The following is a 27,682-nucleotide window of genomic DNA, read 5'->3' as shown; positions in this document are numbered from 1 at the left end:
CACGATTTTTAAAACTTTATTACTGGAAAGTTGAGTCCGTCTTTCAGTACTAATAATACATCCCACAATACATCCCACAATACATCCCACAATACATCCTTTCTATAATCCATCCCATAATACGTCCATTCCATAATAAATCCCATAATACATCCATTCCATAATCCATCCCATAATACATCCTTTCTATAATCCATCCCATAATCCATAATCCATCCCATAATCCATCCCATAATCCATCCCATAATACATCCTTTCTATAATCCATCCCATAATCCATAATCCATCCCATAATCCATCCCATAATCCATCCCATAATACACCCATTCCATAATACATCCCATAATACATCAATCCCATAATCAATCAATCCATCCCATAACACATAGTGTCCCGCCCTGTCCCCAGCCAGCCAATCACAAAGCTGTTTTCTTAAATCCGGCTCTCGGCACACATGGTGAAAGGTTTGGGGTCCCGGGTCCCGCCCTCGATCAGTCCGATGGGCCCCTTTTCACCGGGAGGAAATTTCAAGTTGAACTTCTGGAGGAAGCTGATGAAAAAGATGAAGATCTCCGTCTTGGCCAAAGCCTCCCCAATGCACGCCCTTTTCCCTGGAGACGGGGGGAGGGGAAGGGGTTAATCACGTACACGGCAAAAAAAATAAAAAATTCAATTCAGTTGTGACTTGGAAACTCCTACAATATTACTGGTTTAGGACCAGCATGAGGGGTTCCCCATACATCTGTACACATGAGGGGTTCCCCATACATCTGTACACATGAGGGGTTCCCCATAGATCTGTACACATGAGGGGTTCTCCATACATCTGTACACATGAGGGGTTCCCCGTACATCTGTACACATGAGGGGTTCCCCATACATCTGTACACATGAGGGGTTCTCCATACATCTGTACACATGAGGGGTTCTCCATACATCTGTACACATGAGGGGTTCTCCATACATCTGTACACATGAGGGGTTCCCCGTACATCTGTACACATGAGGGGTTCCCCATACATCTGTACACATGAGGGGTTCTCCATACATCTGTACACATGAGGGGTTCTCCATACATCTGTACACATGAGGGGTTCCCCATACATCTGTACACATGAGGGGTTCCCCATAGATCTGTACACATGAGGGGTTCCCCATAGATCTGTACACATGAGGGGTTCCCCATACATCTGTACACATGAGGGGTTCCCCATAAATCTGTACACATGAGGGGTTCTCCATACATCTGTACACATGAGGGGTCCCCGTTACATATGTACACATGAGGGGTCCCCGTTACATCTGTACACATGAGGGGTTCTCCATACATCTGTACACATGAAGGGTTATCCGTACATCTGTACACATGAGGGGTTCTCCATACATCTGTACACATGAGGGGTTCCCCATAGATCTGTACACATGAGGGGTTCCTCATACATCTGTACACATGAGGGGTTCTCCATACATCTGTACACATGAGGGGTTCCCCATAGATCTGTACACATGAGGGGTTCTCCATACATCTGTACACATGAGGGGTTCTCCATACATCTGTACACATGAGGGGTTCCCCATAGATCTGTACACATGAGGGGTTCCCCATACATCTGTACACATGAGGGGTTCCCCATACATCTGTACACATGAGGGGTTCTCCATACATCTGTACACATGAGGGGTTCCCCATAGATCTGTACACATGAGGGGTTCTCCATACATCTGTACACATGAGCTGTTCTCCATATATCTGTACACATGAGGGGTTCTCCGTACATCTGTACACATGAGGGGTTCCCCATACATCTGTACACATGAGGGGTTCCCCATACATCTGTACACATGAGGGGTTCCCCATACATCTGTACACATGAGGGGTTCCCCATAGATCTGTACACATGAGGGGTTCTCCGTACATCTGTACACATGAGGGGTCCCCCATACATCTGTACACATGAGGGGTTCTCCATACATCTGTACACATGAGGGGTTCTCCATAGATCTGTACACATGAGGGGTTCTCCATACATCTGTACACATGAGGGGTTCCCCATACATCTGTACACATGAGGGGTTCTCCATAGATCTGTACACATGAGGGGTTCCCCATACATCTGTACACATGAGGGGTTCTCCATAGATCTGTACACATGAGGGGTTCTCCGTACATCTGTACACATGAGGGGTTCCCCATACATCTGTACACATGAGGGGTTCCCCATACATCTGTACACATGAGGGGTTCCCCATAGATCTGTACACATGAGGGGTTCCCCATAGATCTGTACACATGAGGGGTTCTCCGTACATCTGTACACATGAGGGGTCCCCCATACATCTGTACACATGAGGGGTTCTCCATACATCTGTACACATGAGGGGTTCTCCATAGATCTGTACACATGAGGGGTTCCCCAATACATCTGTACACATGAGGGGTTCTCCATAGATCTGTACACATGAGGGGTTCTCCATAGATCTGTACACATGAGGGGTTCTCCGTACATCTGTACACATGAGGGGTCCCCCATACATCTGTGCACATGAGGGGTTCTCCGTACATCTGTACACATGAGGGGTTCTCCGTACATCTGTACACATGAGGGGTTCTCCATACATCTGTACACATGAGGGGTTCTCCATACATCTGTACACATGAGGGGTTCTCCATACATCTGTACACATGAGGGGTTCTCCATACATCTGTACACATGAGGGGTTCTCCATACATCTGTACACATGAGGGGTTCTCCGTACATCTGTACACATGAGGGGTTCTCCATACATCTGTACACATGAGGGGTTCTCCATACATCTGTACACATGAGGGGTTCCCCATACATCTGTACACATGAGGGGTTCTCCGTACATCTGTACACATGAGGGGTTCTCCATACATCTGTACACATGAGGGGTTCTCCATACATCTGTACACATGAGGGGTTCCCCGTACATCTGTACACATGAGGGGTTCTCCATAGATCTGTACACATGAGGGGTTCCCCATACATCTGTACACATGAGGGGTTCTCCATACATCTGTACACATGAGGGGTTCCCCATACATCTGTACACATGAGGGGTTCCCCATACATCTGTACACATGAGGGGTTCCCTATACATCTGTACACATGAGGGGTTCCCCATACATCTGTACACATGAGGGGTTCCCCATACATCTGTACACATGAGGGGTTCCCCATACATCTGTACACATGAGGGGTTCCCCATACATCTGTACACATGAGGGGTTCCCCATACATCTGTACACCGGACTTTGCTTCTATGGTGTGAACTGGCCCTTAATTAAATGACACATTTGTTACATTGTTTACAAACAGATACAAATAAACACACAGGACAGAATGTTACAAAGTATTCCAGGCGATCGATCTCTGCTCCGGCTTCTACCTACCTGCCCCGAATGGGATGTGGGCCTCATTCTTCACGAACTTGCCGTTTTCATCCAGGAAACGATCGGGATTGAACTCTTCAGGTTTATCCCAATATTTCTTATCGTACAGAGCCGAGTGCAAGAAGGTGACGATCTGCGTGTCCTGAGAAGACATGGATTCATTTTATTATACATTTCTATAGCTCTGACATATACCGTAGTGCTGTACAGAGATCACTGAGCCAGTCACATCAGTCTCTGTACCAGAGGAGCTTACACTCTAATGCCCCCCCCCCCACAGTCACATCAGTCTCTGTACCAGAGGAGCTTACACTCTAATGCCCCCCCCCCCTCAGTAACATCAGTCTCTGTACCAGAGGAGCTTACACTCTAATGCCCCCCCCCCTCAGTAACATCAGTCTCTGTACCGGAGGAGCTTACACTCTAATGACCCCCCCCCCCCCCCCCCACAGTCACATCAGTCTCTGTACCAGTCATACCAGTCAATAGTCACACACTATTATTATTATACATTTATATATCTCTGACATATACCGCAGTGCTGTACAGAGATCACTGAGCCAATCACATCAGTCTCTGGACCAGAGGAGCTTACACTCTAGAGTGGTGTAGATGAGGGTAGACCATAGGGTGTATTTATGTACCTTCGGTATAGTGTAGCCTCTAAACTTGATGTCCTGCAGAGCGGCGTGCGGCAAACCGTTTGGCACTACACTCGCGTATCTCTGCGCCTCGTGGATCACGGCGTCCGTGTACGGTAGGGAGACGCGGTTCTCCAGGGATGGACATTTCTCCATGCCGATAACGTTTTCAATTTCAGCCTGAACCTTCTCTGCAAAAGAAGCCACACACACGTCAGAACATCACAAACAGTAACCAACCACGCATTAAAGTGGACCTAGCATCCCTGTGCAGGAGCTTCCTGTAATAAAGACCGCTCGCTGCTGCTCTCTCTCCTTGTGCAGGGTGACTGGTCTTGTCCCCGCCCCCTCCTGTAGTTTTCTGCAGGCAGCCTGTAGTGGGTGGAGCCTGCTGGGCCCCTCCTACAACTCTACTCCCTCTCCTTGTGAAGGGTGACTGGTCTCGTCTCCGCCCCCTTCTGTAAGTTTTCTACAGGCAGCCTGTAGGGGGTGGAGCCTGCTGGGCCCCTCCCACAACTCTACTCCCTCTCCTTGTGAAGGGTGACTGGTCTCGTCTCCGCCCCCTTCCGTAAGTTTTCTACAGGCATCCTGTAGGGGGTGGAGCCTGCTGGGCCCCTCCCACAACTCTACTCCCTCTCCTTGTGAAGGGTGACTGGTCTCGTCTCCGCCCCCTTCCGTAAGTTTTCTACAGGCAGCCTGTAGGGGGTGGAGCTGATGGGCCCCTCCCACAGCTCGGCTCTCTGCACAGTGATGATGTCACTGCTACTTTTACAAGGTAATATCTGGGTTGCAAACACATATGGTGCACACAAAAAGTCCCTTTTCAAAAAACAATTAGGCTCTGTATCAGTAATATGAATACAATCCTTACTCTGGATTTCGGGATATTCCATCATAAACTTCAGCAGCCATCGGAGGGTGGAGGACGTGGTGCCGGTCCCGGCAATGAAAAGGTTGAAGGTAGTCATTGTCAGGCTCTCCATGGTAAAATGGGACTCCGGGTTACCCGCTTCCTGGGGAGGGAGGGAAACAACATAACAACATGAGACCCAACTGGCCACATTTACCCTATTCCTGCCAGCATCACACATATGGTGGACACAGCCGGTGACAGATCATGCCACCACGTGGCCCTGTGGCCACGCAAGAGAAGCGTTGTGGGAGGATGTCATTTGGTGTCAGGTGCAATCCGGCCTCCATTCAGTGGGTGGCGCTGTGCCATTTCAGTTCAGGAGAGGAGCCTGTACAACTGTGCAAGACAGAAGAGAAAGGCTGGAGGTCAGCTGGTTGGTGAAAGCTGCTCAAAGCTTTCTGAAAGGGCTGCTGTACCCGCTGGTCTTCAGGGTAGAGTTCACAAGGCCAATGCACTAGGTTGAAGTCTCCTATGAAGTGAAGACCATTCTCCCCCACCCCCAACAGAAGATATGTTTTTGGGTGTTACCTCATCTATTTTATTTAGGAAAGAGTCCACAAAGTCTCGCGGGCAGTTGGGGTCTCGGGTTTTGACGTGATTTTTGATGAGGTTGCCCAGGAATTCCTGCAGCATGGTGCCGTTCAGGAAGATCTTGTTGTGTTGACCTGGAAGCCACCTCAGAATTTCTGGGAAAGCGTTGTAGAGCTGGGAAATAGGAGACATCATAGATCAAATTTTCTCGCAACAAATCGAAACAAATCTGCAACAAAGTTTCCATTTTATTAAACCTTTTAAAGTAGATGTAAAACCCAACCGAATGATATTTAGTTTTCTCTGTTGTGTCATAAACACCCATAGACACTCATAAACACCCATAGACACGCATAAACACCCATAGACACTCATAAACAGCCATAGACACGCATAAACACCCATAGACGCGCATAAACAGCCATAGACACGCATAAACACCCATAGACACGCATAAACACCCATAGACGCGCATAAACAGCCATAGACACGCATAAACACCCATAGACACGCATAAACACCCATAGACACGCATAAACACCCATAGACATGCATAAACAGCCATAGACACTCATAAACACCCATAGACACGCATAAACACCCATAGACACGCATAAACACCCATAGACACGCATAAACACCCATAGACATGCATAAACAGCCATAGACACTCATAAACACCCATAGACACGCATAAACACCCATAGACACGCATAAACACCCATAGACACGCATAAACAGCCATAGACACGCATAAACAGCCATAGACACTCATAAACACCCATAGACACTCATAAACACCCATAGACACGCATAAACACCCATAGACACGCATAAACAGCCATAGACACGCATAAACAGCCATAGACACTCATAAACACCCATAGACACGCATAAACACCCATAGACACGCATAAACACCCATAGACACGCATAAACAGCCATGGACACTCATAAACACCCATAGACACGCATAAACAGCCATAGACACGCATAAACAGCCATAGACACTCATAAACACCCATAGACACTCATAAACACCCATAGACACTCATAAACACCCATAGACACGCATAAACACCCATAGACACGCATAAACACCCATAGACACGCATAAACAGCCATGGACACTCATAAACACCCATAGACACGCATAAACACCCATAGACACGCATAAACACCCATAGACACACATAAACAGCCATAGACACGCATAAACAGCCATAGACACTCATAAACACCCATAGACACTCATAAACACCCATAGACACGCATAAACACCCATAGACACGCATAAACAGCCATAGACACTCATAAACACCCATAGACACGCATAAACACCCATAGACACGCATAAACAGCCATAGACACTCATAAACACCCATAGACACTCATAAACACCCATAGACACGCATAAACACCCATAGACACGCATAAACAGCCATAGACACGCATAAACAGCCATAGACACTCATAAACACCCATAGACACGCATAAACACCCATAGACACGCATAAACACCCATAGACACGCATAAACAGCCATGGACACTCATAAACACCCATAGACACGCATAAACAGCCATAGACACGCATAAACAGCCATAGACACTCATAAACACCCATAGACACGCATAAACAGCCATGGACACGCATAAACACCCATAGACACGCATAAACAGCCATAGACACTCATAAACACCCATAGACACGCATAAACACCCATAGACACTCATAAACACCCATAGACACTCATAAACAGCCATAGACACGCATAAACAGCCATAGACACGCATAAACAGCCATAGACACTCATAAACACCCATAGACACGCATAAACACCCATAGACACGCATAAACAGCCATGGACACGCATAAACAGCCATAGACACGCATAAACACCCATAGACACGCATAAACAGCCATGGACACGCATAAACAGCCATAGACACGCATAAACAGCCATAGACACGCATAAACACCCATGGACACTCTACTGACTATGCCCATTTTAAACCACAAACCCTAAAATCACACCCCTATTTGTAGCCACACCCACGAAACCAAGCTCCCATTTTTAACACCCTCATACAATTGGTTAGACCAGCCTTTTTGAACACCCTAAGCCCTTGTACACACGGTCGGAGATTCTGCCAACCAAATCCGTCGGATTTTGTCCGTCAGATTTAGTCTGACGGATTGTGTCCGAAACTGTTGCATACACACGGGTCGGACAAAGTTGTCAAAAAATACGATCTTTCAGAACGTGATGACGTAATTTCGTTACGATGGGACTACGTTCAGGCTAGTAGCCAATAGCTTTGGTGTAGGAATTTGATCTGAGCATGCGTGGCACTTTGTCCGATCGGAATTCTCTACACATGATCGGATTAGGTCCGTCCGGCCCAGTTGGTCGGGAAATATTTCCAACATGTTGGAAAATTGGGTCGGACGGAGATTCGGACAGAATCAGTCCAATGCATACCACACACAGTCGGATTATCTGACGACACGGTCCGATAGGACACATTCCGACGGATTCTCCGACCGTGTGTACAAGGCTTAACACCTCTTTCTCAACACTCTAACACCCTTGAAATAGTTCTCCGGTCTCGGGGAACCCCTGCTAAACATTAGAAATCTACAACTCATGATACATTAGTGTGATGGTCAGTGGGAAGAATGCTCCTTACACTTGTGGTCAGTGGGAAGAATGCTCCTTACACTTGTGGCCATTGGGAAGAATTACCTTCTTACAGATAGTTAAAAAGATCAATGGTGTCAGTGGGAACTTATCTGAGAGGCAGAGATTTCCCAATGCTGAAGGAACCCCTACAACCTCTGGAGGAACCCTGGTTGAGAATCACTGGGTTAGACATTCAAAGTATAAAGACAAACACATTTCTAGAAGTGCATGCATAGTTAGGAGAGATGCCTTGAGGATATTCAAACGGTAACATTGCAGTTCTACAAGTACATTTGTAATACTAAGCAACTACTATATATGGGTGCATTTTAACCCTTTCTTTATATGGTCCAATACAATCTACACTTAGATGGTGGCGCCCTCTGTCTTTTTATTGTTTTGCCGTGTACAGAGGTTATCCATTACTCGGCCAGAGGAGCTGTAGTCATTGTAAAATGGACTCTTGGAATTATGAACACTTATGGACTTTTCCTTTAGTTGACATGTTTAGTCTGCCAATCCCCCCCCCCCTTCTCCTTGCGCCATTAGGACTTTATTTTACAAATGACTCCAGTATTTCGGGTTGGCGCCCCCACAGTGGGACTTGATGGGTTGGTATTTACACAGTACAATGTGTATGCTAAACAGGTGGGCATATGCTTTTTGGGGACAGACATCTCAAAACGGGGACTGTCCCTGGAAAACAGGAACGTATGGTAACCATATGTTATAGAGCAGGGGTCTCAAACTGGCGGCCCTCCAGCTGTTGCTAAACTACAAGTCCCATGAGGCATTGCAAGGCTGACAGTTACAAGCATGACTCCCATGGGCTGAGGCATGATGGGACTTGTAGTTTTGCAACAGCTGGAGGGCTGCCAGTTTGAGACCCCTGTTATAGAGTGACAACTTTCACCCTGTTATATGGTCTTCTGATAGAGACTAGAAGTGGCCATTTTGAACCCTGTACAGGCATAGTCCTCTGTTGTTACCATCAAAAAATGGAACTGCTTCACGATGTACAGTACACAGACCAAACGAAATGCCATCCAGTTTGGTTTTACTGCTCCAGCTCACCTGGAAGCCCAGTTTGCCCAAGAAGGTCAAATTTTCGAGGATCATATTGTGCAAGGTCTGGAAAGTCTTGTCTTCTGTATCAAAGCGATCGCCAAACACGATGGAGCAGATAACGTTGGACACAGCAGCGGTGACCTCAGGGCCCGGGTTGAAAGGTTTCCCTGGTAAGGAACATGAAATAAGGTCTTAAAGTGAAATTGCCTCTGAATATATGGCAACAGCAGTAGGAATTCCCCTTGTCAAGTTTCTAGCACAGGTTGGAAAAAGAAGACTAACTTCTGAGCAGCTGGTATGGACAACACCCCCATTATTTCTTTCCTCCTGAACCTTATCAGTCTGTCTACCCCTTATGTATAGTGTGAGTTTTAGGAAATACCTCCATGGTCCTCCTTGTAGCCCCTTCACACATTAGTCAATTGTCCTCCTCATATGCGCCAAGCAGGTCAAGTGGGTCAGGTGTCCCTTCCTTGAGTCTAGTGGGCCACGTAAGTCAGGTGTTTCTACAGTAAGGTGGGTGAGGTGTATCTTGAGTCAAGTGGGCCAGGTGAGTCAGGTGTTCCTACAGTCAAGTGGGTGAGGTGAGGTGTCCCCTGAGTCAAGTGGGCCAGGTGAGTCAGGAGTTTCTACAGTCAAGTGGGTGAGGTGAAGTGTCTCCTGAGTCAAGTGGGCCAGGCGAGTCAGGTGTTCCTACAGTAAGGTGGGTGAGGTGTATCTTGAGTCAAGTGGGCCAGGTGAGTCAGGTGTTCCTACAGTCAAGTGGGTGAGGTGAGGTGTCCCCTGAGTCAAGTGGGCCAGGTGAGTCAGGAGTTTCTACAGTCAAGTGGGTGAGGTGAAGTGTCTCCTGAGTCAAGTGGGCCAGGCGAGTCAGGTGTTCCTACAGTAAGGTGGGTGAGGTGTATCTTGAGTCAAGTGGGCCAGGTGAGTCAGGTGTTCCTACAGTCAAGTGGGTGAGCTGAGGTGTCTCCTGAGTCAAGTGGGCCAGGCGAGTCAGGTGTTCCTACAGTCAAGTGGGTGAGGTGAGGTGTCTCCTGAGTCAAGTGGGCCAGGTGAGTCAGGAGTTTCTACAGTCAAGTGGGTGAGGTGAGGTGTCTCCTGAGTCAAGTGGGCCAGGCGAGTCAGGTGTTCTTATAGTCAAGTGGTCAAGTGGGTGAGGTGTATCTTGAGTCAAGTGGGCCAAGTAAATCAGGTGTTCCTACAGTCAGGTGGGTGAGGTGTCTCTTGAGTTGAGTGGGCCAGATGAGACAGGTGTTCCAACAGTCATGTGGGTAAAGTGTCCCTTGAGTCAACTTGGTCACGTGAGTCGAGTGTTCCTACAGTCAAGTGGGCTAGTAGCCTCTTGAGTCAAATAGGCCATGTAAGTCAGGGGAGGTCAGTTAAGAGGGCAGGGGTGTCTCTTGAGTTAAGTGTGCCAAGCATAGGTGTGCGCAGCCTATTGTATTAGGGTGTGCACCTCAAAGCTCCAACACATATGCCTTTGTGGCATATTAACCGGCCTCTTCCCCACTCGTCATCCTAAAACAATGAGGGGGGAGCAGGTGAGCACACGGGGGGGATCTGGGCAGCAGAAAGAAAAGGAACTGGGACAAGAGTGGGGGCATACATTGGTACCAATCCCCTGTATTTTCCTCCCGTGGCAGCTGAATATCGGCGAGAGGAAGAGGAGGAGAAGCCTACTTTCGGCTGCTGCAGAAGAAAATACAGATTGGTCCCTTCATTTCCACTCCAGCCGCCTAACCTGTCCAGGTTTTGGGGGTCGGCAAGTAAGGATCGCGGCTTTTTTGTCACCTGATGGGTTGCCAACTCCAGGATTAGGGTGTGCCCAGGCATATCTGGCACACCCCTTTGCGCACACCTATGGTGCCAAGTCATGTGTTCCTACAGTCAGGTGGTTGCACAGTCAGATAGGTCAGATGTATGTATGAAGGAGATACAAGGTAGACAAAAGAGTCCTAAAATATGCATGGTACTTGTGTTTGGCCTCGGCCACGGCTATCACACACCTGGGTGTGAATCAAAAAGTCCATTACCATTTTTTGATCTGAAGAAGTCCACCAGAAACTTGGCCTCTTCAGTCACTCGTTCTTCAATGCTCCTCTTTCCCATGCCAAAGTTCCTCAGGGTGGTCAGGGAGAACTTTCTTTGTTGATACCAGTGAGGTCCATTGGAGAAGACCACTCCTGAAATAAAACACAGATTACTTCATAAAGAAAGCCAATGGGGACATTTACAGCTCTTGGATGTACAGCAACATGCTCCACATAGCAGACCAGGCAGCGCCTACTGAGCTGCAGCCAATCAGAATGGCTCCCTCTTGTTGCCCAGTCTTCCAATGCTTCCTTGGTACTGACCTCTGGCTCAGGCACTGGCTGATTGGTATTTGTCTACCAAGTCCGCAACCAGCTCCACCCTCTATACAGACTTACCTTCTGGTACCTTCCCATCTCTTGGTCAGCAATATTGTGTGGGGTAGACATTGAGGTCATGACCCAGAGTCAGCATGCAGCAAAGCCCAACAATCTTATGAGGGGTCCCTGGTAAGTACTGACTGGTAACACTAACACTTTTTCTGCCTACTCTCTATTCTGTTCCAAATGCCACCTATTTCATTGGCATACCTCTTTAGACCCAGTCTACATGGAATTCATGGTCATCTGCTGACTTGGCACCGTCCACAGGCAGCTTAACTCATCACTAAGACACAGTTGACAGAAGCTGAATCCAACACCATTTTACTTTAGCTAATTACAGAGGATGCTTTTGCAATCTTTCGAGGTATACTGTAAAAGACAATGAGTTTTCCAAGCCCTGCCTTTGCAAAGTACTAACACTGACAGCGGCAACCTGGAAGAAACAAGGCTGGTCTAGCTGAGCCTGAATAACCTAGCACAAAAAAGGAGGGGAGGACAGAAGGAGATATCAAACCACATGGGCCTTAAACCTCTACTATATTTGTGGTTTTGCGCCACAGATACTTGGACTTGTCCTCCTAAAATCCAATAAAAATGGCAATTACGGCCCATTGCCCGCGTCTCGTGTTCCTAGTTACCTTTTCTTCTGGCAATCCGTGCAAACACAGGAAGAACGGCTCTTCCGCTGAAGTCCTCCGCTTGCCCCAGAAGGGCCTCCTTGAGCGCATCGTATCCATACAGAACAACCGTAGGGTTCCGCCCAAAATAGATGGTGTAAACGCCCCCGTACTTCTCTCCAAGCTGGCACAGAGAGGAAAAGAAAAGTAACTATTAAAAGGATTTGTTGGCAAAGCCCCAGGTGACTAATTTATAACCAAACACAACCTGGCAGCTGCTCCTTCCTGCTTGCATGGAACAACGAGCAACAACATTCACAATTCTTTTTTTGTGCAAGAGCAGACTTGGGTTCAGGGTCAATAGGAAAAGCAAGATACCGGCAACCACCGGCAACAGCAAGAGGTACGGCCAGCTACCCAACATGACGGCCATGGTGAAGACCAGGGGCGTGGCTAGGTCTGCAAAAGATCTGGGGCCAGAGCCTATAGCAGCGGGCAAAGGCTGGTGGTGTTTCAATCATCATGGCACCATGGTTGATGTGGTGTCAGGGCGTTCGAAGAGCATTGTTTCTATTGTTACATTCTAATATATAATGAAGTGGTTCAATTCACCATGTTTAATCAGTGGGAGCCCTGGGTGTGTCATTTGCCACATCTCTTGCCACCAGATGCATTATGTCACTTGCCACTGTCACCAGATGCAGCTTTTTAACTTGCCACCATCACCTGCCACTGGATGTGGGTTGTCACTTGCTATATTGCCTGTCACGTCACCTGCCACCATTTTCAGATTGTCACTTGTCACGTCACCTGCCACCATTTGCAGATTGTCACTTGTCACGTTACCTGCCACCATTTGCAGATTGTCACTTATCACGTCACCTGCCACCATTTGCAGATTGTCACTTGCCACGTCACCTGCCACCATTTTCAGATTGTCACTTGTCACGTCACCTGCCACCATTTGCAGATTGTCACTTGTCACGTTACCTGCCACCATTTGCAGATTGTCACTTGTCATGTTACCTGCCACCATTTGCAGATTGTCACTTGCCACGTCACCTGCCACCATTTGCAGATTGTCACTTGTCACGTTACCTGCCACCATTTGCAGATTGTCACTTGTCACGTTACCTGCCACCATTTGCAGATTGTCACTTGTCACGTCACCTGCCACCATTTGCAGATTGTCACTTGCCACGTCACCTGCCACATGATGCAGATTGTCACTTGCCACGTCACTTGTCACGTCACCTGCCACCTGATGCAGATTGTCACTTTCCATGTCACCTGCCACTGGATGTGGATTGTCACTTGCCATATCGCCTGTCACGTCACCTGCCACCATTTGCACATTGTCACTTGCCACGTCACCTGCCACCATTTGCAGATGGTCACTTGCCACGTCACTTGTCACGTTACTTGCCACCTTTTGCAGATTGTCACTTGCCACCTCGCCTGCCACCTGATGCAGATTGTCACTTGCCACATCACCTGCCACCATTTGCAGATGGTCACTTGCCACATCACTTGCTACCATTTGCAGATTGTCACTTGCCATGTCACCTGCTACCTGATGCAGATTGTCACTTGCCACGTCACCTGCCACCTGATGCAGATTGTCACTTTCCATGTCACCTGCCACTGGATGTGGATTGTAACTTGCCATATCGCCTGTCACGTCACCTGCCACCATTTGCACATTGTCACTTGCCACGTCACCTGCCACCATTTGCAGATGGTCACTTGCCACATCACTTGTCACGTCACTTGCCACCATTTGCAGATTGTCACTTGTCACCTCGCCTGCCACCTGATGCAGATTGTCACTTGCCACCATTAGGAGATTGTCACTTTCCACGTCACCTGCCACTAGATGTGGGTTATCACTTTCCATGCCAGCCAGTGCCACCAAATGTGCATTGTTCCTCCATTGGTGGCAGGCTGGCAGCACTGGTCCATTTAGTGAAGGTAGGAGATGCGGGGTGGACAGTGAGAGATGATATAATCTCTATGCTCCTCGCTGCACCGCCGACATTTAAGAGGCCTGCGCTGTCAGGGCGGAAGAGCGCTGATGTGTGGCGGGCAGTGAGAGATGATGTCATCTCTCTGCTCCTCACTGCACATCGCTCACACATTGAAGTGGCCAGACTGTGAGGGCGAAAGAGTGGTGACGTGGAGCGGGCAGAGAGAGAGAGATGTCATCTCTGCTCGTCTGCCCGCTCGTCTCTCTCCTCCAACTTTAATGCCGGCCACCCACCGCAGCCGTGTCCCGCTGGTTAGGCAGGGATGCAAGAGACTAGGGGCTATGGGCTCCAGATTCAGGGCTCCAGCCTCGATAGCCACCCCCTGGCGACACCTATGGTAAAGACTAATCTTGAAATGTGCATTAGACAAAACACTCCAAGGGAGAATAATCTCAGGGAAGTTTTTGGAAAGTAGTACGTCGCTAGAGACTACGAGAACCATTCTCAACCAGGGTTCCGTAAAATCCTAAGGTTTCTCCAGAGGTTTCTAGGGGTTCCTTGAGCTGTGTCTGATTGACTTTATGTTTGATTGTACCTGCATAGTTCTGAAGCCAATGCCACTGGGCAGGACCAGCAGTATGACACTGTAAGGTTGGCATTCTTCCAATGGCATCATTCCAATTGATCACCAACATAACATAACATAACACAACATAACATAACATAAGGGCATTTTTACCACCCACCCCCCAATGATTTGGTTTGAGCAGGGACCTTGAGATCTGCAAATAGGGATGAGCTTCGTGTTCGAGTCGAACGCACGTTCGACTCGAACATTGGCCGTTCGGCGAATTCCGAACGTTTTGGCCGTTCGCGTCAAAATTCGAGTGACGCGCGCGCGGACCACAATGCACTGCGTTGGCGCAGTGCATTGCTGCCCGATGATTGGCCAAGCATGCACTGTGACCCCGCATGCTTGGCCAATCGCAGCGCCGGCAGCGAGGAGAGCCATGATTGGCCACAGGCATCCTGCCTGTGGCCAATCATAGCTCAGGCTGTGTAGTGCACGCCCCACACTATATAAGGCCGCCTTTAAGGCGGCCTCCTGTAGTGTGTTACTTTGCATCTGAAGCAGTGGGTGTTCTGTGTACCTTCAACACAGTACACACCAATCATTTTTGGCTGATTTCCTATCTTGCTGCTGTGTAGTGGTTGTTGTCTGTGCCCTGACTGCAGTATACACCACTATATTCACCTCACCTATATAGCTAGTGATCTAGCTTTAACCACTTAACAACTGCCCATTGCCGATTAACGGCTTCAGGGCGGTTGTTTAACTCAGAGAGGCCGTTAATTAACGGCCTCCCAGAATTCTGCTCTCGCGTGCCCCGAGGTGTGCGCACTCGAGAGCATCCGTGACCGCCGGGTCCATAGGACCCGGCGCATCACGGTAAACGGCCGCTCATAGCGGCCGTTTACCACGTGATTGCTCCGTCAAATGACGGAGTGATCACTTGGAAACAAACCGGCGTCATGTTATGACGCCTGTTCCTACCTCCCCTTTCTGTACCGATCGGTACAGCGGAGGGGAAAGAGATCGGTGTCAGCAGCGATGTGGGCTGCATCTGCAGTGCCCACATCGCTGCTCACCGAATTTAACCCCTCAATTCCCTGCCAATACTCTGCAATACCAGTGCATACTCTGCAGTACCCTGCCATTACTCTGCAGTACCCTGCCATTACTCTGCAGTACCCCGCCATTACTCTGCAGTACCCCGCCATTACTCTGCAGTACCCCGCCATTACTCTGCAGTGCAGTACCCCGCCATTACTCTGCAGTGCAGTACCCCGCCATTACTCTGCAGTGCAGTACCCTGCCATTACTCTGCAGTGCAGTACCCTGCCATTACTCTGCAGTGCAGTACCCCGCCATTACTCTGCAGTACCGCGCCATTACTCTGCAGTGCAGTACCCCGCCATTACTCTGCAGTGCAGTACCCCGCCATTACTCTGCAGTGCAGTACCCTGCCATTACTCTGCAGTGCAGTACCCTGCTATTACTCTGTAGTACCCCGCCAATACTCTGTAATACCCTGCCATAAATTGCCATACCCAGCCATACTCAGAGATACCCAGCCATACTCGGTGATACCCTGAAATACCCAGCCATAGACGCCCCCCACCCCTCACCGCCCTCCGGTGCTTCTACCAACTCGCCAGTACGATCAAAGCCAGAATCTTTTTTTTATTTTTTATTTCAGGCTTCCCAGCCTAGAGGTGAGATGTGGGGTCATATTGACCCCCCAGATTTCACTGTAAAGAGGACCTGTCACCCCATATTCCTATTACAAGGGATGTTTACATTTCTTGTAATAGGAATAAAAGTGATCAAAAATATATTTTTGGGAAAAAAAATGTCAAACTAAAATAAATAAAGTAAAATGAACAATAAAAAAATAAAATAAAAATTAAAGCGCCCATGTCCCCATGTGCTCGCATGTGCCACACATGTGAGGTATCGCCGAGAATGTTAGAGCGAGAGCAATAATTCTAGTCCTAGACCTCCTCTGCAACTCAAAACATGTAACCAGTAAAAAAATATTTAAAGCGTCGCCTATGGGGATTTTTTAAGTAGCGACGTTTGGCGCCATTCCACGGGCATGTGCAATTTTGAAGAGTGACATGTTTGATATCTATTTACTCAGCATAACTTCATCTTTCACTTTATGCAAACATTGGGCTAACAAGTGGTTAATAATAGAGCTTGCAGTCAGTAGTGTTAGGAGTGCGTGCGTCTGCGTGCTCTGTACCCAGTACATACCGCTATAATATAGGGCAGGCCCCTACTTTCAAACATCCAACTTACAAACATCTCCTACTTGCAAACGCAAGGAGACAGCAGCAAGTGAGATGAAAAAAGATGGACGACAAAACAAATTATACAGGGGTGATAACCCTTCCCTATGTTTTCCAAAAAGCTTAAAAATAGTTTTTTTGACTGGAGCTACACTTTAAAAATGTACCGGTTGAAAATGACAAACAGATTCAACTTAACACAACAAACCTACACAGTCCCTGTCTTGTTTGCACCGCCTGTATACTGCTGTTCTGAGTATATAGGGCCTGGGGGCCACACGCATTTCCTTTTTTTAATATGGGTACGGGGTTCCCCTTAATATGCGTACAAGACCCAAATAGGCTGGTAATGGGCAGGGAGGGCTACCCATGCCATGTTTCTCAATGATTTTCAACCATATTACAGGAACCAGATATAACATTAAAACCGCAAGCAGTTTTAAATGGTGTTATTTCCGTTTAATGTCATTTTGTGCAGGGACTGTTCTAAACATGGGAAACACGTGGCACTTCACAGGCATACTACAGACACCCCGCAGGCACCATATTTAAAGGAATATTTCACTTTTTTTTTTTCACTTTAATCGTCATTAAAATCAGTGCTCCCGCCAAAACGGTAGTTTTTAAAACTTTTTTTTGCAGTGACCCATGTCCCGTGAGGCAGGAGGCAGGTCGCCAAACCCTTTTTAGGACACTATCTTGCATATTAGCCGTTAAAATTAGCACTTTCCAATTCGAACGTTCGAGTCCCATAGACTTCAATGGGGTTCTAACGTTCGTACCGAACGCGGGGGTCGTTCGCAAGTTCTGGTGCGAACCGAACCGGGGGGTGTTCGGCTCATCCCTATCTGCAAATTGTTTTTAGGGTAACAGTGTTGATAAAGGCTACACTAAATTAACCTATCTCAAAGGGAGTTTTGTGGAACCCTAGGGTTCCTCCAGAGGTTGGCAAGGGATCTTTGAGAAAAAAAAAAAGCATGGCAGACTGATCTCCTGCCTATACTGGCCACCAATGGACACTTATACACTGAAGACCAATGTACAGGGGTCATTTCTACATCAACCACCAATGGAAGGGGTCAATTCTACACCGACCACCAATGAAAGGGGGTCACTTTTACACTTGCCACCAATGGAAGGCGTCACTTTTGCACTTGCCACCAATGGAAGGGGTCACTTTTGCACTTGCCACCAATAGAAGGGGTTGCTTCTACACTAACCACCAATGTAAGGTGTCACTACTACAATAGCCATCAATGGGAGGGGTCACTTCTACACTGACCACCAATGCAAGGGGTCACTTCTACACTGACCACCAATGGAAGGGGTCACTTTTACACTGACCCCCGATGTTAGGGGTTGCTTCTACACTAACCGACAATGGAAGGTGTCACTTCTACACTGAGCATCAATGGAAGGGGTAACTTCTACACTGGCCCCCGATGTTAAGGGTTGCTTCTACACTAACCACCAATGTAAGGGGTCACTTCTACAATAGCCACCAATGGGAGGGGTCACTTCTACACTGGCCCCCGATGTTAGGGGTTGCTTCTACACTAACCAACAATGTAAGGTGTCACTTCTACACTGACCACCAATGGAAGGGGTCACTTCTACACTGACCACCAATGGAAGGGGTCACTTCTACACTGACTACCAATGGAAGGGGTCACTTCTACACTGGCCCCGATGTTAAGGGTTTCTTCTACACTAACCACCAATGTTAGGGGTCACTTCTACAATAGCCACCGATGGGAGGGGTCACTTTTACACTCACCGCCAATGGAAGGGGTCACTTTTACACTCACCAACAATCACTTCTACACTGGCTACCAATGGAAATGGGTCACTTTTACATTTTCCACCAATGGAAGGGGTCACTTCTACACTGACTACCAATGGAAATGGGTCACTTTTACATTTGCCACCAATGGAAGGGGTCACTTCTACACTGACTACCAATGGAAGGGGGTCACTTCTACACTGACCACCAATGGAAGGGGTCACTTCTACACTGACCACCAATGGAAGGGGTCACTTCTACACTGACCACCAATGGAAGGGGTTACTTCTACACTGACCACCAATGGAAGGGGTCCCCCGATGTTAGGGATTGCTTCTACACTAACCACCAATGTAAGGGGTCACTTCTACAATAGCCACCAATGGGAGTGGTCACTTTTACAGTGACCACCAATGGAAGGGGTCACTTTTACACTTGCCACCAATGGAAGGGGTCACTTCTACACTGACCACCAATGGAAATGGGTCACTTTTACATTTGCCACCAATGGAAGGGGTCACTTCTACACTGACCACCAATGGAAGGGGTCACTTCTACACTGACCACCAATGAAAGGGGTCCCCCGATGTTAGGGATTGCTTCTACACTAACCACCAATGTAAGGGGACACTTCTACAATAGCCACCAATGGGAGGTGTCACTTTTACACTGACCACCAATGGAAGGGGTCACTTCTACACTGGCCCCCCGATGTTAGGGGTTGCTTCTACACTAACCACCAATTGAAGGGGTCACTTCTACACTGAGGACCAATATAACGGGTCACTTCTGCACTATGGACCGATGTAAGAGGTCACTTCTTCCCTGATCACCAATGGAAGGGGTCATGTCTACAAGGCTCCTTCTCTCCTTCATTGGCTTAAACATGTACAGTCATCTTATGTGAACATAATTGGCTGTTCAGTGATCACTCATAAGAATGATCAATCAGTGACCAGATTGTGTATGCACGGCCAGCCACCATCTTGCGTCCATAGTCACCTTGAAGGCCTTTTTATGTGTCCTTTATTCGACAATAAAAAATTCACGGTATGTCAATGCATTTTGAATAGAAACCTCCTTCTCTAGGAAGCCACTTCATATCTACATACTGCAGTTTAGTGTGCTTTTAAAGGGGAACAAAAAGCCCCCCCCCCGCTTAGATGCAAAGGGGCCCCTAAAGCTTTACCCTTCACCTTTTCTCAAACAAGTCCTAGTTGGACTTTCAGCTCTGAATCTCAACTGATAGATCCTGTTTTTCCTGTATCTGAGCCCTTGTACACACCGGGGTCAAAGCCAAGCAGAGTGACACCCAGTTCTATTATCCTATAATAAAGCCGATGGGCAGCTGCCCAAATGGTAACGTTAATTTCCTTCATTACACTTTTTTATTTCATAGCAAATAGATGCATTTCAATATGTCGTTTATTTTGACCTGTATTTCTGTAATTTTTACCTTTTTGTCCATACGCTGCCCGCCTAGGGATATTAAAGCGGAGCTCTGCCCAAATGACATCTGTCTCCTCCCCCTCTCTGATGCCACATTTGGCACCTTTTGTCTGCAGTCTCTGACCATCTCTTGTATCATATCTGCAGTCTCTGACCAACTCTTGTATCGTGTCTACAGTCTCTGACCATCTCCTGTAACATGTCTGCAGTCTCTGACCATCTCTTCTATCATGTCCTCAGTCTCTGACCATCTCTTGTATCATGTCCTCATTCTCTTACCATCTCTTGTATCATGTCTGCAGTCTCTGACCATCTCTTGTATCATGTCTGCAGTGTCTGACCATCTCTTGTATCATGTCTGCAGTCTTTGACCATCTCTTGTATCATGTCTGCAGTCTTTGACCATCTCTTGTATCATGTCTGCAGTCTCTGACCATCTCTTGTATCATATCTGCAGTCTCTGACCAACTCTTGTATCGTGTCTACAGTCTCTGACCATCTCCTGTAACATGTCTGCAGTCTCTGACCATCTCTTCTATCATGTCCTCAGTCTCTGACCATCTCTTGTATCATGTCCTCATTCTCTGACCATCTCTTCTATCATGTCCTCAGTCTCTGACCATCTCTTGTATCATGTCCTCATTCTCTGACCATCTCTTGTATCATGTCTGCAGTCTCTGACCATCTCCTGTAACATGTCTGCAGTCTCTGACCATCTCTTGTATCATGTCCTCAGTCTCTGACCATCTCTTGTATCATGTCTGCAGTCTCTGACCATCTCCTGTAACATGTCTGCAGTCTCTGACCATCTCTTCTATCATGTCCTCAGTCTCTGACCATCTCTTGTATCGTGTCTGCAGTCTCTGACCATCTCTTGTATCATGTCTGCAGTCTCCGACCATCTCTTGTATCATGTCTGCAGTCTCTGACCATCTCTTGTATCATGTCTGCAGTCTCTGACCATCTCTTGTATCATGTCTGCAGTCTCTGACCATCTCTTGTATCATTTTTGCAGTCTCTGACCCTTGCCTGTATCATATCTGCAGTCTCTGACCATCTCTTGTATAATGTCTGCAGTCTCTGACCATCTCTTGTACTGTGCCTGGATTAGTGCTCTGTGTGCTGGATTTAACCCTTGCCCAACTCTGTCGGTCCATTCTCTCAATAGAGGTTTTTTTTTTTTATCACTCTGGCTCCCTGCTCGGGTTCTGCTCCTCCCCCACCTTCATCACGACTTTTCTATCTATTTACTAAGGGTGGCAATATAAGGATTACAATCAGTTAATGTTGATAGAGAGAGTGAAGTTCTGCTGGTAGACATAAACCTAACTGCCCACCGGGTTCTGTGCCACCATCTTCATTTGGCATCATCGGAAAGGCAAAACTGTCTCTTCTGAATTCTTGCAGCCATCCTCAGATGTCGTGCCATGGCGCATGCGCATAAGATTAACCCGAGGACCTCTGTGCACTTAGGATCACAGCCACCGACCACCAATGCTGAGGTTGGATTTGTTTCAGCCAGCCACTGACCATCAGTTCTAGGGGGGATTTTTGCATTCAATCACTGACCACCAATGTTAGGGGGGAATTTTTGCAGCCAAAGTCTGAGAACCAATGCTAGGGTATATTTTTGCAGCCAGAGTCTGACCACCAATTTTAGGGGGGCATGTTTGCATTCAACCTCTGGTCACCAATGTTAGAGGGGGTATTTTTGCATTCAACCTATGGCCATCAATGCTGGGGGGGGGGGGGGGGTATTTTTGCAGCCAGCCACTGACCACCAATAATTAGGTGGTATTTTTCCATTGAATCACTGACCACCAATGTTAGGTGGGGATTTTTGCATTCAACCTCTGACCACCAATGTTAGAGGGTACATTTACAGCCAACCACTGACCACCAATGTTAGGCGGTATTTTTGCAGCCAAAGTCTGGCCACCAATGCTAGGGAGGTATTTTTTGCATTGAACCTATGGCCATCAATGCTGGGGGGAAGGGTATTTTTGCAGCCAGCCACTGACCACCAATTCTAGGGAGGTATTCTTGCATTGAATCACTGACCACCAATGTTAGGGGGGATTTTTGCCGCCAAAGTCTGACCACCAAGTCCTAGTTGGACTTTCAGCTCTGAATCTCAACTGATAGATCCTGTTTTTCCTGTATCTGAGCCCTTGTACACACCGGGGTCAAAGCCAAGCAGAGTGACACCCAGTTCTATTATCCTATAATAAAGCGGATGGGCAGCTGCCCAAATGGTAACGTTCATTTCCTTCATTACACTTTTTTATTTCATAGCAAATAGATGCATTTCAATATGTCGTTTATTTTGACCTGTATTTCTGTAATTTTTACCTTTTTGTCCATACACTGCCCGCCTAGGGATAGTAAAGCGGAGCTCTGCCCAAATGACATCTGTCTCCTCCCCCTCTCTGATGCCACATTTGGCACCTTTTGGGGGGGGGGGGGGGAAGGTATCTGGTTTTGACAGGTGCCCACTCCCACTTCCTGCTAAGTTCTCACTGCAGGGCGCAGAGCGATTTGCGCATGCGCAGTAGGAAACCAGCTGTGAAGCCATTAAGTTACCAGTGCCCAGTGGCGGCCGCTCCATTAGGGGCAGCCCCTAAACCATGCGTCCTGCCCCTCTACATGCACGGTGCCGGACACATGGATTCCATTAGGGGGGTTTTATTTTTTTTAGAAGCACGTGATTAGAACCTGAGGCTCTAATTGGCTTCAAAAGAAGGTTGGGCTCGCTATTCGCCAATGTCACACAACTGGATGGTTTGGGGTGCAGTGCTCTGCGCGGCGAGCCCATCCAGTTGTGTGACATTAGCGAAATAATATTTGCTATTAGTCTTCCTGCTTAAATCAGCAAGCGGGTCCTGAGACCTGATTGGCCAGGGAGTTTTCAAAAGTCTGATTGGCCAGGGAGGAGAAGGAATGGCCTGGCACTTCTCACGGCAAGCTGCAGCAGGTGGAGGGGCAGCTTTCAAGAGCCCTACCCCGCATCCAGCACCACCTCCTAAGGTAAGGACATGGATGGCGTCCGACCCATCCAGGTGGGGAGGGGTGGGGGAATGAGGTGCCAGTGAGGGGGTCAGGGGCAGCTTCCAGGAGCCTGCACCACCTCTGATCACAGCCCACCTAATCTATTCAATTAGTATCCAATCAGGCAGGACCCTGTACTACACAGTTGTTGTTGGCAGATCTAATGGAGATTGTACAATCAAATTGTAGTATGTCTGCAGTCTCTGACATCCTCTTGTAACACATCTGCAGTCTGACCATCTCTTGTAAAACGTCTGCAGTCTCTGACCATCTCTTCTATCATGTCCTCAGTCTCTGACCATCTCTTGTATCATGTCCACAGTCTCTGACCATCTCTTGTATCATGTCCGCAGTCTCTGACCATCTCTTGTATCATGTCTGCAGTCTCTGACCATCTCTTGTATCGCGTCTGCAGTCTCTGACCATCTCTTGTATCGTGTCTGCAGTCTCTGACCATCTCTTGTATCGTGTCTGCAGTCTCTGACCATCTCTTGTATCATGTCTGCAGTCTCTGACCATCTCTTGTATCGTGTCTGCAGTCTCTGACCATCTCTTGTATCATGTCTACAGTCTCTGATCATCTCTTATATTGTGTTGGATTTCGGATTTCGAGGCACTGTCCCTGATTTCGAGCAATCTCCCTTTGTCCCTCATTGTGGTCTATTCTATATAGATGTATATAAAATGTACTAGTTAATCTTTAAAAGTCGTTTCCCAGCACTAAACCTTTCATTCAATTTATAAATTGCTGCATTTGTAAATTCCAAAAGCCAATATAAAGAAATAGTAGTGGTAAAAAAAAAAAAAAAAAAAAAGCACTTGTGGGTTTAACTAATCATTTTTTTTTTGTAAAAGTCTCCTTTAAGGGGGCGTATCAAGCCTTAAGCCTACAAACTTTTGCTAATACCGTGTTTCCCCGAAAGTAAGACAGTGTCTTACTTTCTTTTTATCCCCAAAAGCCCCACTATGTCTTACTTTCGGGGTATGTCTTATATTGGAAAAAAATTGTCGAATTTTTTGTTTTAACCATAAAATTAACATTTATTAACAACCTGAACAGTATTGTATTCACCACAAAACAGTTTTATAAAAGGAAGTGCCAAGAATGTCTTGTTACAACATTGCATAACATGTAAAACAATGAAAAATGGTAAGAACAAACAGTGGAATACTGGAGGATAAAACAGATTTATGTGTGATACAGTACCACCTGCTGTATTTAATCCAGTGTGACACCTGCTGATACCCACTGGGTTACATACAGCAGATGATACCCCAGTATGCCAGTGTGTATGTTTTACTGATGTATGATTAATACTGTGTGCATTACCATATTTTAAGCAGGAGGCGGCAGTGACAAGTGCAGGGGACGGCGCGGTGACGTATGGAGAGGGGGACGGCTCAGGCGTGGGCAGGAGGCGGCGCTCATTAAGATCAGAGGGAAATGGCAGACGCGGCGACGTATGGAGAGGGGGACGGTGCGGACGTGGGCAGGAGGCGGCGCGCAGCTAGATGAGAGGGAGGCGGCAATACCCCCATGTTTCCCCGAAAGTAAGACATATGTCTTACTTTCGGGGTACGGCTTATATTAGCCGACCCCTCTGAAACTCCCGATACGTCTTACAATCGGGGGTGTCTTACTATCGGGGAAACAGGGTAGGTGTCCCTCAATTCCATCTCAAAAAGTTGGGAGGTGTGCTGTGCCCCTATTAGCGACTGAGTAGTCACCCCCCCCCCCCCCCCCGGCAACATATCATGGCACATGTGCATTCCAAGGACCCCTGGCATATATTCCAGCCAGCCACTGACCACTGATGCTGGGACAGAGGGTTGTTGCAGCCAGCCACTGACCACTGATGCTGGGACAGAGGGTTGTTGCAGCCAGCCACTGACCACCAATGCATACTTCCCAACATTTTGAGATGGGAATGAGGGACATCTACTAGCAAATGTATGTAGGCATAGGACACTCCCCCTGCCACAACCCCTTAAAGTAGAATTAACCGAAAAAAAGGTCAATTAAATCCAGAAGAGCTTTTTTTACCACTACTATTCCTTTATATTTGGCTCTTAAAATTTTACAAATGCAGCAATTTAGAATTTGGATGAAAGGTTTAGCGCCAGGAAACACTTTTTGAAAGATAAAAAGTGCATTTTACATACAACTATATAGATCAGACCAAAATGAGGGACAAATGAGGAGGAAAAGTGGGACAGAGGGACGTTGCTCCAAATCAGAGACAGTCCCTCCAAATCAGGGACAGTTGGGAGCTATGCCAATGCTGGGTGGGGGGGGCAGGAGGTATGACCGTAGTTTGCATGCTTCTTCTGTGACCCCCCCAAACTCACCTGTGTGAACGTGTCGTATGGGGCCACCTTGTTGATCTGGTGCAGATTGCCAATGACGGGCCACGGCGTGGGCCCCGGGGGCATGTTACGTCTTCTTCTCCATGATGAGATGTACAGGTAAGCCAGCAGAGCCAGGAGCCCGGCCACAAGAGCGGGCAGCATGGTGTCAGCCTCTCCTTCCTGAGCGCACACACATTCCTTCCCGACTTATTTATCCCCGGGCCGCCCCTCCTCTGGGCCTGTGATGTAACCACTCAGCAAGCACAGGGGAGGGGCGTGCACACGGAACACGTAACACTCGTGTAAAGAAAGTAACAATGTAGCTCACATCTTGTAGCTTCCTTTTTTTCAGGCATGATATTTTACTAATAACTTAAAGTGGTTGTAAACCCTTACAAACCACTTTGACCTACAGGTAAGGCCTAGATTAAGGCTTACCTGTAGGTCCAAGAAATATCTCCTAAACCTATATGGTTTAGGAGATATTTGCCCAAAGACAGGCACCGCTGTCTACGGCGCATGCGCCGTAGACAGCGGCGCGCAGGCGCACTGAGCGCGGCCTTTCCAACAATGGCTCTGCCGCGTGTGTCGGCTCCCCTGCGCATGCGCGGGAGTGACGTCATCGCGGCTCCGCCGAATGACAGCGGCGGAGCTGCGAGACCCCACCGAAAAGATGGATGCGCCGGACTACAGAGGACAGCGGTGATTTCGCTGGCTCCTGTGTCAGGTAAGTGACACATAATGGACTACTATGCGATGCGATGCGATGTATAGTAGTCCATTATGCTTTGCCTTTGCAGGGAATGAAAGAGGAAGTAAACCCATCAGGGTTTACTTCCTCTTTAACCACTTCAGCCCTGGAAGGATTTGCCCCCTTTCCTGACCGGAGGACTTTTTGCGATTCGGCACTGCGTCGCTTTAACTGACAATCGCGCGGCTGTGCCACGCGGCACCCGAACAAAACTGACGTCTTTTTTTTCCCCACAGATAGAACTTTCTTTTGGTGGTATTTGATCACCCATGCGTTTTATTTTTTATTTTTTGCGCTATAAACAAAAAAAGAACTACAATTCTGAAAAAACTTTTTAATACACATTTTATTTTACATTTTGCTGTAATAAATATTCCCCAAAAATCTAAAAAAAAAAAAAAATGTTTTCCTCAGTTCAGGCCGATATGTATTCTTCTACATACAGTATTTTTGGTAAAAAAATATAAACAAAAATCGCAATGAGCGTCTATTGATTGGTTTGCGCAAAAGTTATCACGAGAAAAGGGGTGGGGGGGGGGATACTGCGCTAAACGAAAAAACAAACAAAAAACAATGTGCAAATGTAAAATTGTAAAATGAAAAAGCAGCTAACACTCAAACAAAGTTCAAAGTGACATGTGAAAAATAATGTGTGGCGCTCAAATAAATGACCATTGAAATGAAAATAACCTAAAAAGGTAATCGATGCATAAACAAGTAATGTAAATACCCTATACATACAATGAATGTGAAACAATCAATCCACAAGAGTGAAGTATTATAAAATAATACCGGTTATGCTAGAGAAACACAATGGAATGTAGAACACAGTCCATATAATCACTGCATATGAAATGGAAAAAATATTGGGGGGGGGGGGGGGGGCTGCTGCACACGGAAGGTTTTTTGCCTTGATCCTTTACAAGTAATGTCAATGCAAAGTCGCATCCCATAGACTTCAATGCAAAAACGCCCCCTAGTGACTTCAATGCAAAAACACGTCCCATAGACTTCAGTGCAAAAAGGCCCCATAGTGACTTCAATGCAAAAGCACGTCCCATAGACTTCAATGCAAACCCCCCCCCCCTCCCCAGTAACGTCAATGCAAAATCCTTTCCCATAGACTTCAGTGCAAAAACTCGCCCTAGTGACTCCAATGCAAAAACACGTCCCATAGACTTCAATGCAAAAATGT

The 27,682-nt window shown here is 47.3% G+C and overlaps 1 protein-coding gene across 1 annotated transcript; it reads right to left on the bottom strand.

Annotated features, from left to right (window-relative positions):
• LOC143935031 (cytochrome P450 2F3-like) lies at positions 1-25,954 on the bottom strand. Its single transcript, XM_077458614.1, has 9 exons — positions 25,737-25,954; positions 12,306-12,468; positions 11,287-11,436; positions 9,260-9,420; positions 5,498-5,674; positions 4,928-5,069; positions 4,060-4,247; positions 3,416-3,557; positions 1-611 (listed from the first exon to the last, which is right to left on the bottom strand). Exons 1-9 carry the CDS (start codon positions 25,896-25,898, stop codon positions 433-435), a joined length of 1,464 nt encoding a protein of 487 aa, XP_077314740.1. The 5' UTR covers positions 25,899-25,954; the 3' UTR covers positions 1-432.
• Positions 25,955-27,682: the final 1,728 nt, after the last annotated feature.

This window comes from Lithobates pipiens, unplaced genomic scaffold (genome assembly GCF_037356315.1).
Source record: "Lithobates pipiens isolate NorthernLeopardFrog02 unplaced genomic scaffold, aLitPip1_a1.2 Scaffold_28, whole genome shotgun sequence".
Lineage (NCBI taxonomy): Eukaryota > Metazoa > Chordata > Amphibia > Anura > Ranidae > Lithobates > Lithobates pipiens.
The sequence above is the reverse complement of the archived record's forward strand: the minus strand, read 5'-3'. Positions and strand labels throughout refer to the sequence as shown.

Bases quoted from the DNA above. Each gene is read 5' to 3' on its own strand.
- LOC143935031 (XM_077458614.1), bottom strand. From the start codon at position 25,898: ATGCTGCCCGCTCTTGTGGCCGGGCTCCTGGCTCTGCTGGCTTACCTG. The intron at 11,437-12,305 runs GTAACTAGGAAC...GTTTTATTTCAG, and splicing joins ACGGATTGCCAGAAGAAAAG to GAGTGGTCTTCTCCAATGGA. The intron at 612-3,415 runs GTAGGTAGAAGC...CCCCGTCTCCAG, and splicing joins CCACATCCCATTCGGGGCAG to GGAAAAGGGCGTGCATTGGG.